Source organism: Hemicordylus capensis, chromosome 5, assembly GCF_027244095.1.
Source record: "Hemicordylus capensis ecotype Gifberg chromosome 5, rHemCap1.1.pri, whole genome shotgun sequence".
Classification (NCBI taxonomy): Eukaryota; Metazoa; Chordata; class Lepidosauria; order Squamata; family Cordylidae; genus Hemicordylus; species Hemicordylus capensis.
Window position 1 is genome coordinate 180,957,166 of NC_069661.1, and position 14,156 is coordinate 180,971,321.

Here is a 14,156-nt window from a genome sequence, read left to right on the forward strand (position 1 = left end):
AAAAAAAGACTAGCTGACTTGGCACAGAGTTTCTGTACCCCTAGTTGCCCATGCCTCTCCCCCCCCTTCATTTCATCTCCATCCCTTCAGCCGTTCTCCCCACTCAGCCCCAGTACGTTCTCCCCCCGCCTTCAGCCCCATTTTGTGCTCCTCCTCCACAACTCCACCGACCCCTTGCTAAGAAAACACCCAGCCTGCTGTTTCCAGTAGGGACCAGCCAGCCAGCCAGGAGCTTCCCAGTCGATCCCCTTCCCATCCAGAAGCAGTCTACCTCAAGACCCCCAGCTGCCTCTCTCTGCCCAGCCTCTGCTGCAAAACTTGTTCCCTCCCCTATGCCTCCCTCCCAGCAGCGGGTGTTTTCTACCCTGGGCTCTGGTGCTGCACCTCAGCCTCTCACCACCACTGCTGGCTGGCTGCCCGTCCAGCACCACAGCCTCCCCTTGTCAGCCTCGCCGCCTCTGCCTCCCGCTGCTCCCACCTGGGCACAGCAGCTGCCGCCCAGCATGCAGGCCAGCCGGCCGGCCTCTGCCCACCACTCCTGCCGACCCAGTGAGCCTCCCACCCAGCTGCTGCTGGCACTGGCCTCAGGCTTGGCACTGCTGCTGGTCTTGTTCAGCCTTCTGTTCACCATCTGGCCCCGGTCTGGTGCCCATGCCACCCTCCCCTCACAAACTGTCGCGAGAGCTACCACACATGGGATTAGCAATGGGTACACCTTAGATATAGATATAGATATAGATATATAGATAGATGGTTCCCTGTCCCCAAAGGGCTCACACTAGCAACAGCCACTGGAAGGATGGTGTGCTAGGGTTGGATAAGGACAGTTGCTCTCCCCCCACTTAAGAGAAGAGAGCCACCACTTTAAAAGTTGCCTCTTTGTTCAGTTTGCAGTGCTGATATACCTTTGTACAAATTGGTCTATTTTAGTTTTATTTTCTGGCAGCAGTTTGTGCCAGAAAGAACCATTTGAGAAGCCCGTAATTCTAAAGTTCCTTCATGCATCATACTGACAGATTAAATCTGCTCTTTGGTGTTCTGCACCACTGTGTGCTTTATCACAACCTACCATATAATTCCACTCAGACAGGGTCTTCTTATTTTTTATTTTATTTATTATTATATTTTTTGCAGAGGGGAAGAATGAGGGGAGGTTTGCTTCATTAAATAGCGGAATATAGTTTATAAACACAAGTGCTGAATATTCTAACAAAAAAGGTTTGTTGTATGAATTACTCACATTTTCTAGCACAATATGCACAAGTTCTTCTAGCCCTTCAACATTAATTTCGATTCTAGAGATTAACCAAATAAATATGAAATTTATTTATTTATTACAGTTCATGACCAATGCTTGGATCATCACCTGATTCAACTTGTTTCCCAAATAAATTTAGTGTTATGCATAATCCAATCACACAATAGCAATAACCAACCAATATTATGTGTGACTCATATTTAGCTTTTCTACTCTGATAAATAAATGCCCAAGGGAATCTCAAAAAATGCAAAATCCATAGGAACACAGAAAGCTGCCTTCTACCGAGTCAGACCATTGGCCCATCTAGCTCAGTATTGTCTACCCAGACTGGCAGCAGCTTCTCCAAGGTTGCCGGCAGGTGTCTTTCTCAGCCCTATCTTGGAGATTCCAGGGAAGGAACTTGGAATCTTCTCCACACAAACATTCAGATGCTCTTCCAAAGCGGCCCCATCCCCTAAGGGGAACATCTTACAGTGCTCACATGCAGTCTACCATTCAAAGTCTCACATGCAGTCTCCCATTCAAATGCAAACCAGGGCAGACCCTGCTTAGCAAATGCATGCTTGCTACCAAAAGATAGGTCTATCAATGGCTACTAGTCTGGTGGCTATAGGCCACTTCCAGCCTCAGAGGCAAGATGCCTCTAAATGCAGGGGAGCAATAAACATGCCCTCACCTCTTGCCTGTGGGCTTCTCAGAGGCATCTGGTGGGCCACTGTGTGAAACAGGATGCTGGACTAGATAGGCCTTGGGCCCAATTCAGCAAAGGCTGTTCTTGTGTTTTTAAGACCAGCTCTCAAAAAACTCTAGATCTAGGTTATTTCAGTCAGGTACACTTTACAAGCACAGGCTTCAGACTATATTCAGTAATCCAGACACTTTATTTGGAGCCAAAGATGGACACTGAAACTTGGAATTTCCCAGTTTTTTTAGAACATCAGTGACAAACTTCATGTGCAAATGAAGAATTCTAGCTACTTACAGGGGACAGTATACCTCGCATTACTACTACTACTACTTTATTATTATTATTATTATTATTATTATTATTATTAATTCAATTTCTATACTGCCCATCCAGAAATGGCTCAGGGCGGATGAAGAACATCCATGTTAAAAGGCAGTTCACCATCACCTTGTGTGCCCTTGCAAGCTCCACTCCCACCAGTCACTGCTGTTTCATATTCCCACTTAAGACCAATTGCCACTTCACCACTGCATGTGCTCTCAGAAGTTCATTCACCAGCCCCCTGCCACTGCCTCATATTCCCTCATTAATCCACCTGCCCTGCCTCACATTCTGCCGCAAAGTCCTTCACCAATTCTGAACCATCTCTCATGCCTCTGCCAATATAATAATTGGCTTATCAGTAGGCCTTAACCCAGCCAGCCATCTGGATCCTCTTGAGAAAAACTTTCTGCCTCAACCCTCTGAATCTTCTCAACCTTCTTCACAATATATATTCATATAAACACCGTTATAACTACACAACAAGCTGCATAATTTAAAAAAAACAGTTATTCGATTACAACCTCACCGTAAGCAACTATAGGTAGAAATTACTCATAACTGAAATAATTAATGTGTCGACGTATCAATAGGTCTAAGCTTCTCCAGAGGAAAATCTTCTGCCTCAATGTCAACAAACTGGCATTTGAATGTCAGCTGCCCTTCTACATGGAGGTCCTATGACAGAGCCAAATTGCCCATATTAATAAATAAATAAATAAATAAATAAATAAATAAATAAATATAATTCAATTTCTAGACTGCAGTTCCAAAAATGGCTCAGGGCGGTTTACAAAGAGAAATAACAAATAAGATGGCTCCCTGTCCCCAAAGGGCTCACATTCTAAAAAGAAACATAAGACACACACCAGCAACAGTCACTGGAAGTACTGTGCTGGGGGTGGATAGGGCCAGTTACTCTCCTCCTGCTAAATAAAGAGAATCACCATGGTAATAGGTGCCTCTTTGCCCAGTTAGCAGGGGTAGGAACATATTAAGGAAGTGAAGCCTCCATAATCACAGTCAGCCTACATGTTCATGGGCTAGGGATGTGCATGGAACTGGCAGGGGCTGGTTTGACAGCATGGGTGAGATAACCTTAAGAGCGGGAAAGGGTGCACTTCCCTCTGCCAACGCTCTCTGGAAAGCCGGTCCAGCAGGACGGCAGCATACCTCTCTGCTGCCCTGTCTGCTCTTCAGACTGGAAGTAGGCAGAATTAGCGTGCACATGGGTATGCACCCGACATACATGAGGATGAACAAGACATGCACGCACACGTGCCCGACGTGCACATGAGCTACTTCCGCCTACTTCAGGTACAAAAAGTGGATGGGGCAGCAGGAAGGTACGCTGACACCCCGCCGGACCGACTTCCCAATGGGACCGGACCAACTTTCCGCCAGTGAAGTGAAAGTGGAGGGAGCGGTAAGTGTACCCTCCCCCACCCAGAAAGTTATCCCACCCCGCCGTCTTAACAGGTTCGTGCACATCCCTATCATGGGCAGCTTATACAAGAATGCTAGTTAATAGGCAGTGGATGGGCAGGGTGTGTGTAATATCCTTGCTGCACTTCTTTGGAGCTTCTAGGCTAGTCCCTGGCCACAATACTACACATATTCACTCAGAAGTAAGCCCTAGAGAAATCAATAGGTTTCCCCCACATATTTTATCTCATACTTTGCTGAAGGGAACCCTCGTTCTTGCCTTGGATCAATGCTGGTCCTGACTCTGCGTGTTTACTCAAAAGTAAGCCCCAGTGAAATCAGTGGACTGACTTCTCAGTAACTTATTCCAAGCTTTGCTTATGGACTTTACTTCCCCCTTTGGTGGGAAAAAGAGAGAGAAAGGGAGCAGAGGTATAAAACAAAAGCCCATAAGAGAAAAGAAAGGGGGAAGATAACAATACAAGTGCTTGGTGCTCATATATTATCGGCAGCTATGTTCAGAACCAGGAAAACCTGTCAGGACTTGCTCCTCAGTACTGTAGTTTTAGAACTATCAGAGAGCAAAACAAAAAAATCACGGATCTGTTCCCTTAGCTGATTTTACCCTCTTATTAGGGGGGCTTTCAGAGGTTAATAACTCAGGAAATACTGGGTGGATTTTTAGTGCTTCAGCATATACCTAAAATTTTGAAAAACATTTAAAAGGGATGTTTTGAAAAATTATGATATGTTATCTGGTGGCAAAACAATGTGGCAAACAGTTATTTTCTAGAATGTAATGGTCAATTTTAAAACTGCAGCATTTCAACTATTTTATGTCAGAACACACCAAATTTGAAAGCCCCTCCTGCCCCGCTTTCAAAGGGGGTATCATGTGTCATGTAGCTGATGTCTCCAAATGTTTAGGCAGATTGGATCGTGCCCATTGTATGACCTATAGGCCTGAATTTTATGATCAACAGAATGTTCAGAGATTGTAATGGTAGAAAAGTGAAACAACTCCTAATCTTAATTATACTGTCATCAATATGGCAGTATAATAGTTTTCATCTTTATATCACTGTTTTTATAGATTTAATGCCTATTGTGAAAGTGCTTCCGTGCAATTTCTTGCTACTTCCTGCAGCTTGATGAACACACAAACATAAGCGGCCAGGGACTATTTGGTTTCTGTGCCTCATAACAAAATGATGCTATCCCACCAACATGTATAACCATCATTCATAATACTGGAGGCAGAAGGGTGCACTGTCAACTGCTGTATCTCAAGAGAAATTAGGGCTTCCTCTTAATAATGTCCGGGGATTCTTCCAAAGCAAAACTAAATTCTGGGACAGGCCTGCACAACATAAGGCCCAGGGCCCAAATCCAGCCCACAGGGACTTTTTTTAGTGGCCCCCAGGTAGGAATATCCTGCACTATCATAGGAGCTGGAAACTGCCTTAAAGCACCATCCTATGTGTGTTTACTCAGAAATATGTCCCACAGTATACCCAGGGAAGCTTACTCCCAAAGCATGACTAGGACTGCATCCTGAAAGTGACAGTGATTTAGAGAGAGGAGAGAGCATTTACTTGGGGCTGGCATGCACTCCAGGTGTCCCACTGATTCAGCAGGGATAAGGCCTATTTTCTGTCCATTATCTTTGGTTAAATATTGTGGGTCCCTTAGTGGGGGAGATCAACAAGTAACTAAAACTTCTTTAATATTTTAAATAATAATTTTAATGTAATAATTAATGTGCTGAAAGTTGACTTTGGCCCCAATGCACTAAGTCATAAGTGGTTCTGGTCCACTGGGTCATTTGAGTTGTGCACCCCTGTTCTAGGACCATACTCATGACACACACATTTCTGCTTCATATTATCCTTCCAAGAACTCACTTTCCAGAACAGTGTGATCCCCTCATCCCAAACACACAGTACCTTAGGTACCTTTTTTCTATGCTGATATTCCACACTCCCGGGAATCAAGTTTGAACATCATAATCACATGGGTCTTTCCCATCAAAACTTCATGCTTCCTCCCAATGGAGAGCCAACCAGTTAGGAGAAATATGGAAAGAGCCTTATCTTTGGGGTGTCTCTTTCCCTCCCCTGCCCCACATACACTTCCCAGTGCAAGGGACTGTATTACAGGGAAACAGCTCATACACCTACCATGTTTGTCTGAGAAGACAACCTAAGTCACTAATATTTTGACCCAGTCTTCAGTTGTAACTCGAATAAAATGGAAACTTTTTTCATTAGTAAGTTGCAGAGGGTCCCAAAACAATTTGTATGTGATTTGCCAAACATAGTCCAACATTCTATATTCTGTTTTTACTTGATTTCTGTAGTGTATTCTTTCTTCCAGCTTCATAAATTTCATGACATCCTTGACTTTGAAAAGTTTGTCTCCATCAGGTGTTATCTTCTGTAATGTATCCTTCTCTTTTTCACTGACAGAGAAAGGGCAAGTCCTTCAATAGGACACATTTTTAGATAACTCATGTATGCTTCCTGATCTCTAGCATTCACTTTATCTCTCTGTAGAAAGCACTGCCATCGGCACAGTGCTCAAATCAGAATACAGTGCTGACTATACAAATCTCCATTCATAATCTAGGTTTGACAACCAATTTAGATGTAGCCTTAAAGGGTTAATTTTGGTGAACAAAGATTCTTCTGACAACCTGCTATGGCACACTAGTAAACTTCTAAATACTTACTGTGAGTGTAAGCCACACAACCAGGGTGGGTAGATTTAAATCATGTTTCTCACTGATACTTCTTCACATATTTCTTAAACATTAAATCATGTTAAGTTATGAGTCAAAATATTTACAAGAGAGTATACTTTGTATAATTACTCCGGATAACTTGATTTTTACTAATTTAGGAAACAGTATGTAGGTAATATATCTGCCTTGTCCCAGCCCCACCACGAACAACAATCCTACTAACCACCTTGTGTCCTTGCACGTGTGACTTTAGATTTAAGATCTGCATAGAAACAAACTAAAAGCTCAGAAACTTCCAGAAGCAAGAGCTGGGAGTTACTGGGCTGTACTAGGCAGACTAGAGCCATTTTAATGAGATAAAACTGAAATGAATACCCATGTTTGATTGAAAGAGCTATTAATTCACTTTAAAGAGACTGCAAGTGTTGCTGTATCTTGTTTGTGATGAGATTTAATTTTAACTGTGTTAATTTGTAAATGAGAAATTTAAATTTCATTTACATTTTTAAAGTACAGATGTTAATTAAAAATCTGATTTTTAAGCCTGCACAGAACAAGACAGCACAATATATTTTTGTTGGACAGAAAGTGATGTAATATAATATTCTCAGTTCTCAACTCTGAGACAAAGCTGGTAAGAGAAAGCACTAGGAACAAGAGGAGGCACGTTGGTTAAGTCTCTTGCTTGCTGTAGTAGTCTGATGTTTCTGCAAGGTGAGTACATCAGATCAGTTCATAAGGCTAATGCTAGATTAAACAAAATTAAAAGTCATGGCTGTGAGAACAGATGTACTACTACTACTACTACCACTCTCTCTCACACACACACACACAGAGCCTGTCTATTCTTCTGATGGGAAAAAGAAAATGCAAGCTGGGTCTTCACTTAATGAATATGAGAGACAACTGAACTTTGGCTTTCCCAATTTTCACTTTGCTTGACATGTAATCCATTTAAAAAGAAGAAGTCACTGCACATAGCTATATGAACCATCTGAACAGTTCAAATTACTAGCCCTCAAAGAGATATCCAGCATTTACATTATGTCATTTATAGATTTCCATTCTGTTTCCCACTTAGATGTCTATATCCTATCATAACGAGGCCTTTTCTGTTTAAAAATAGCATGTGTCCATTTCTCCTTCTGCGTGTACCAGAAGGTACACCCAGACCTTCTGGTGATAATGGTCACAGTGACACACACTGGTTGTGCCAGAGAACAACATACAGTCAGCATTCATACAGTCTCTTAATGATTCAGAAGTTAAAAATCAACATCTTTTCCTAGATGTTTCCTTAAATTTCAGCTGCTTTACAAGCCCACACCATACACCAGAAAATACCTAAAAAACCAATGACACCAACATACAGCCTTCTGTGCTTTATAAATCCAAGTTAGAGCAGTTGTTCTTGAGCTTCTACACCTTTACTGAGTGACATTCAACTCATATAAAGTAATCATTCTCAACTTTAAGATGTTGATGAAAGTCCCCATAGAGAACCAGACCTCTTTTAATAAAGAAAACAAAAACTGTGATAAACTGCTTCAAAGAATGTATTTCAGCACTGCGCTGTGGTTTAAAATCTCATTTTTTTAGAAGCTGTAATTAATTTGATACATATCCTAGGTGGACAAAACTATTCAACTGAAGACATTTTATTTTCATAAAGTATTCAATATAAATCCATGAAAGAGATTTTATTATATATTTTACTGTTTGGAAAGGAACACTGGACATGTTTTTGAATATATTTATACAAAATCTTAACATTGGACTGCTCCCTCTTTTTCCAGATAGAAATTATTATACACATTAAATTGTAAGTGTCTGTAAATATATAAATAATGCGTCCTTATTTTGTAGAAGTGGGACTTTAATATGGATAAACAGGGAAACATGTTCACAAATCCTTTTGCAGTGACTTCTATAGTATTCGTAAATAACATAGAAGTAGCAATACATTTTTAATATCACGTTTTAACCAAATTTCTGATTTCTTGGGTCTTGAGTTCCCTCATAGCCAATTTCATTCTCTCAGCAATGGCTATAAACTGGTGCATTTTCCCAAATAAACCAATTCAAGCCAGTCCAGACGGTCTGTTTATTATTCAGGACTCCCCACGACTGGCAAAATAAGCCATCTGCCATCAGCTTTCCTGCTGACCATTAATTAAAGGTCTATCCATCAATGGACAGGCCAGAAATAAATGAAGAGGGAGGAAAGGGGGTGGGGGAATCGTGATGCTTAAAAGAGCAAAGAGAAGCCTTGCTGAGGAAATGGACGTCTTGCATCATGGGCCCAGAGGAATAGCGCCTGCCATCAAGTTAATGCAAAAGTCCAATCAAACGCATCTGCCAGCAAGTTCAGGAATTATTCAGGTGGACTCAGCTGACCCTCCCCAGCGAGCCAGCCCTGCGCACAAGCGCTCAACGAGGAAGGATGGAAGGTCCTATACCTTGGAAGAAGAAAGCTTTGCTCCCGTTGTGCAGTCCTTGGACCTGCAGCACTCCAACTACGGAATCCCCGAGCTGCAACTCGCCCAGCACGTCGATCTGCAACGAGGGGTCCACGCCAAATCCTAAAACTTGACCCAGGAAAGATGAATTACAGACGTGTAACTTTTCCCCTTCCCTTTTCCATCCGCCAGAGACCCCCGATTCTTCCACATTATCTGAACAGCGCAGGTATCGCTTCCGATCAGCCGCACCAGCCAGTCCTATTTACATGACCTACTTTAAGCACAATCCTTTGCAAAGTTCTCTCTCTCCCTCCCTCTCCCCCCCCCCCCCGCCCTCCAATTGATCCAGGAAAATGGGCTTCGTGAGACAAACACGCACAGATTTTCAGTTTCCCCAGAGTTGGCCCTCGAAGACAGAAACGGGCTGGATCGGGGCTTTTCTTTCTCAGTATTCCTTTTTAATTGGGTGGTTTTTTTCTCCTTCCTTGCTGAGCACTCACTTACCTGAGCTCAGACAGAAGAGCAAGCACAAGGTGCTTAAGCAGACCCGGGATTCCATCGTGCCGGAGAAGGAGACCGCGAATCAGTCCATATTCCTCTTTGGCGTTTTTGCAGAAAAAAACAAAAACAGAAGGCGATAAGACCAACAACAAAAAGCCAAATCTCCACAGCCACAAACGTCCAGTTCTTCTTGCCTCGATAGAAAACCAGGAGCCACCAGACGGGAGGACGAGAAGCCGGATCAGCCCAAACCCCCCAGCATCATCCCTGCTGGCTCAGCAAGCGGCAGGCAACCCGAAGCTTGGCTCTTCCTGAAAGCAACACGGAATGGCGCCAAGTGAGAGCGCGGGGAAGCCGGGAGCTCTCCTCAGTCAGAACCTGTTGGAAGGAACGCGCAGAGACAATGGAGCTAGCGAGGCTGGAGCAGGAGGCGAGGCGCGCCCTCTCGCCAGACTCTCTCTCTCGCTCCCCTCAGGGCTCCGTTTCCATCCACCCTCGCCGCCGTTACCAGGAGCAGCAGCTGGTCCTGCTGCCTCTACCGGCGCCGCGGCTGAAGCTTCAGGCAAGCTCCTCCTCGCAACCAGCATCGGAAGAGGGCGAGAAGTCGACGGCTTTGAGGAGGGGGCAAGCTGGGGCCAATGATGGCTGGCTGGTGGGCGGGAAGGAGGCGCTTTCGACGCCCCCTTCTCTCGCCGCGTGCCTCAAGTCCCTCCACGCAACAATTCCCTCCCGCAGGGAGTGCGTGGAGAAAAGAGGATGAAACTCCGCTCGGCTTCCGGGCGCTTGTCCTGGTTAGAGTCTGCGAAGAGAAGTGGCCAGGTTCGTTTATGCCAGGGAGCCAGACTCTCTCTCTCACCTGGAAACCCCTCTTGCCTGCCCCTTCAAATCCACGTTGCGTGGGAGCGGACTGTGGGCATCATCCACGGGAGGGGGAAGCACTCTGTACTTGCTCGACGGACTGCATCATGATGATTCCGGAGTTGAGCCCTCAGATTAAACCCATCCACTCCATTATCATCGAACCTGAGCGCACATCCTCAAGGAGAGTCCGAGGCCAGGGTGCATTTATTTTGAGGGAGACTTCACCTGTGATTAGTATAATAAAAATAAAAAGTGTGTCAGAGCGTGCCTTTGGCCAAGGCTGGTTCAGACAAGTACGTTTGTCTTGTGACAACCTGATCCTCCAACTTTATTTTATTTAGGTTTTTACATTTATATCCCACTCTTCTTCCAAGGAGCCCAGAGTTGTGTACATGATTTTGTTTATCCTCACAACAACAACCCTGTGAGATATGTTAGGCCGAGAGACACATGACTAGCCCAGAGTGACCCAGTGAGCTTTATGGCTGAATTGTGATTGGGACTCGGGGCTTCCGGTCCTAGTCCAATGCTAACTACTACATCATATGGTACCCGAGGTTATCTAAAGCACAGTACTTTTCAACAAGTGTCCCCGCTAGTTTATTGCATTTATAAGCATTGCAAGACACGCCCTTGCCAGTAGCCCCGCCTCTTTCCTGCGCCTAGCACCCACGCGACAGTTGAAACATGCGCATCGTGATCTGTAGTAGCCCGCTTATATATGCACGCCGCGATTAATGTGTGGAAGTAGTAGGCGGGGGTGGTGGAGGATGCACGACCGTTTCGCCTGGCTTCCAGTCCGCACAGGCTTACAAAGCTATGCAAAATACTTCCTCCATTCTGCAGAGGGCTCGTGTGAAATCACCAACAATTAAGGCATGTGCGGCCACCTTATACTAAGAGGTCTGAGATTAGGAAAGAGGACATCAGGATCGAAACTGTGTGTTCGACAGCTTCTTGTGATTTAAAAAATATGCTCATTTTTAAAAAGTGTTCCCTCGCCTCTACGCTAAAGGTTTGTGCCCAGCTTCCTCTGTCCTACCCTTGCCTAAGAGCAGAGCGCGTGGGGGTGGGGGAGTATTTTTCTGGCGTGTCATTGCTACAGTTCCAAATCCAGAGACCCGCGTTTCCCCAAGAGGGAGGGAAGTGGCATGAACACGGACAACTGCCGGCTACCAAGCGCGTTTCCTGTCAACTTATGGGGTCAGGCAGGTGAGTTAGAACTCACCTCAGCTCCCTCGCTACTAGGCATCTTTGAGCCTCAAAAAGCGCGTGGGGACCACCACTAGCGACAAGCTTCTGCCACATTTCACGTGACTACGTGGTTCGTCCACCGCGGCTAGGGACGACTTACAAGGCTTGACTTGGCCCTTGCGCGGGCGGGTTTTCAAAGGACGTTTTGATCCGTCGCGCCGCGCCCCCCCCTCATCCCCCGGCCCCAACCAGCATTCCAGCCTGCAGTCACGGGCTGCGGACGGGAGTGCCTTTGTGGATGAAATTGCTGACTCTGACGTGACGTCGCCGTTTCGAAGCCACGGGAAGGCGGCGGAAGAAAACGCGGGCGGGCATCTAGTTCGCGCTCTTGGCGACGCCTTTGAATTCAGCACGCAGATTGGAGAGCTCCTTAATGGGAAAAGTTCAGAAAACCTGACGGCTCTTCAGAGGAAAAGACGCCCCTTGCAGAAGACCTTCTTCAGGGCCCACAGTCGCCCAGCGGAGAAGGAGCAAGGACGGAGCAGTGGTGATGGCTCCAGATTGCTTGGGAAACTCCGCTATGGAAGCTGGAATCGTGTGTCACTGTCTCTAATCCTGTTTATGTGTGTGGTTGTTGCTTGTGAGAGAAGAGCACTTTCCTCATGCTCAAAGGCATGCTCCTTTATTTTGCAATCCAGGGTACATGTAACTCGGTTCTAGGGCTAAGCCTGATAGACCCTGACTCAAATTAGGACAGGTGCCATGGGAATAAAAGAAATACATGCAATGAAATCGGTTAAGGATTCTTAGGAAAGGGGGGGGGATATTGCTCACCCAAAGCCCAGGATCATACATTACCTGTACAAGATGTAACTTGAGGATGGTTAAGCAGAACTCAGTCTTGGAATGGATTTTTTAACCTTCAGCTATAGGGCATGTAAAGCAAAGAGGTGTTTCTGAACATGTGCAGTCTGATTTACTACAAAACAGCCACCTGCCTGGAGTTGCAGGCAGTCACAGGCATAACCTATAGCATTTCAGTCACAGGCATAACCTATAGCCGCTTTAAGCCACCACACCTCTCTTTCTGGAAAATAACTACCAAGGAAACTCCTCATATAGCACAGATGGTTTCCTATTAACCACCAAATGGCGAGCCCTGTGCTGAACAAGGTTGTGGAATAACAAGATTCTGAAAACAAACAGAGAGACCTGTCATTTTCTCCTGTTGCACAGAAGTATTCATTTTTAATAAGTACTCCTTTAACCTGCTGTTGGATACATACTCTGCCACTTAATTTGCTTCACCTGTTGTGAATCAGTGTCATAATATTTAACTAAAAGACAACTACTGTTGGAACATATAATTTGCTGTGGGCTTGGGTAAAATTTCAAATTGATCTTTGAGCAACATTAAACACATACATAAAAATAACAGGAAAGAATACCAATTTTATATAGTCTGTACTTGAAAGAGGCAATCAAGGCAGAGGCAGTGATCAGTCTGGGTACATTTAAACTCATGTCTAGATTAGATTTGCAAAAAAGATATTGCAGCTCAGCATCCCTCAATTTACCTAGTTCCAATACATGCCAGGAAAAAGCTGTTAAATGCTTACAGAGTTATAGTGAAAAAGAAACACTTAATACAACTGGTACATACATTTATAAAAACAGTTATTACTTGGAACCTTTTACATGCAAGCTTGCAGGTACTCTTCCCAGAGCAGCCCCATCCCCTAAGGGAGATATCGTACAGTGCTCACATGTAGTCTTCCTGAACATGGTGAACAGGTAATGTGAGCTAGTTGCTTTAACATCAAAATATGAAACCACATCTAAAGATTTTCTGTGGTGTTCAAAAATTTCCAATCCTTTGTGTCTACACATGCCTGGAAGTTGTGCAAATTAGCTCTCGGCAGCTCCAAACTGATACTGCCAAGGCTATTTTTATTGGCACATGTCAACAATTTTATTGGCACATGTCAACAAACCGCCCTGAGCCATTTTGGAAGGGCAGTATACAAATCAAATAAATAAATAAAATAAAACAATTAATATTTTTAAAAGCACATTCATACAGAACTGCCTACTAGAACTGTCACTGTGGGGCAAAAATGTCAGAACACAAATGGTGTGGATAGCACTGCATTTTAGACTGCTTATTTGTGCATTTCAATTTCAAAGCTCTCTCCTAGGACATCATGTAACTGCTATACAGTCACTATTTGGTAATGAAATGCCTTTAAAATGCATATTTGGCTGTAATAATGAGTTACTGCTTATGAGTAAGCTATTGAAGTTGCAACTGGCTGCGTTTGTAGGCAGCTTTATGTACTGTTGTGCTGATCTGGGAGCAGTAAGGTTAGATTGACAAGAGTGATTGGAGCAGGTTAATACTTCCTCTGCCAGATACAACAGTTGCTCTAATCTACAGAGGCAAAGAAGGCAACAACAACAAAAATAACAAGAGTGGTAGAAGAAATTTATCTTCCCAGCCTAGATTAATACACAGTTTGCACTTTATATAGTAGCTTAGAATTTTTTCCCCTTCCATTGTGTAAAGAGTAACAAGACTAAGGATATTCTGTTTAGCTTCTGATGGCCATGACTTGGAGAGTATGCTGCTGACTGAGATGATCTGAGCATATGAAGTAGTGGGACATCTGGAAGTATCCTTGACCCAGGCTTTTCATGACT

At 44.2% G+C, this 14,156-nt stretch overlaps 1 protein-coding gene across 7 annotated transcripts in view; it reads right to left on the bottom strand.

The window, feature by feature from the left end:
- The window catches only part of NELL2 (neural EGFL like 2), a 224,322-nt gene extending 214,154 nt beyond the window's left edge, over positions 1 to 10,168 (bottom strand). For 3 of the 7 annotated variants that reach the window (XM_053255345.1, XM_053255343.1, XM_053255340.1), the window contains exons 1-2: positions 9,405 to 10,021; positions 8,898 to 9,026 (exon numbers count right to left, since the gene is read on the bottom strand). In XM_053255345.1, the coding sequence (XP_053111320.1) occupies positions 8,898 to 9,026; positions 9,405 to 9,459 (184 nt within the window). In that variant the 5' untranslated portion in view covers positions 9,460 to 10,021. Of the gene's footprint in view, positions 1 to 8,897; positions 9,027 to 9,404 lie in introns of all 7 variants that reach the window. The other 4 variants (XM_053255341.1, XM_053255338.1, XM_053255344.1 and 1 more) reach the window with 3 other exon arrangements.
- Positions 10,169 to 14,156: the final 3,988 nt, after the last annotated feature.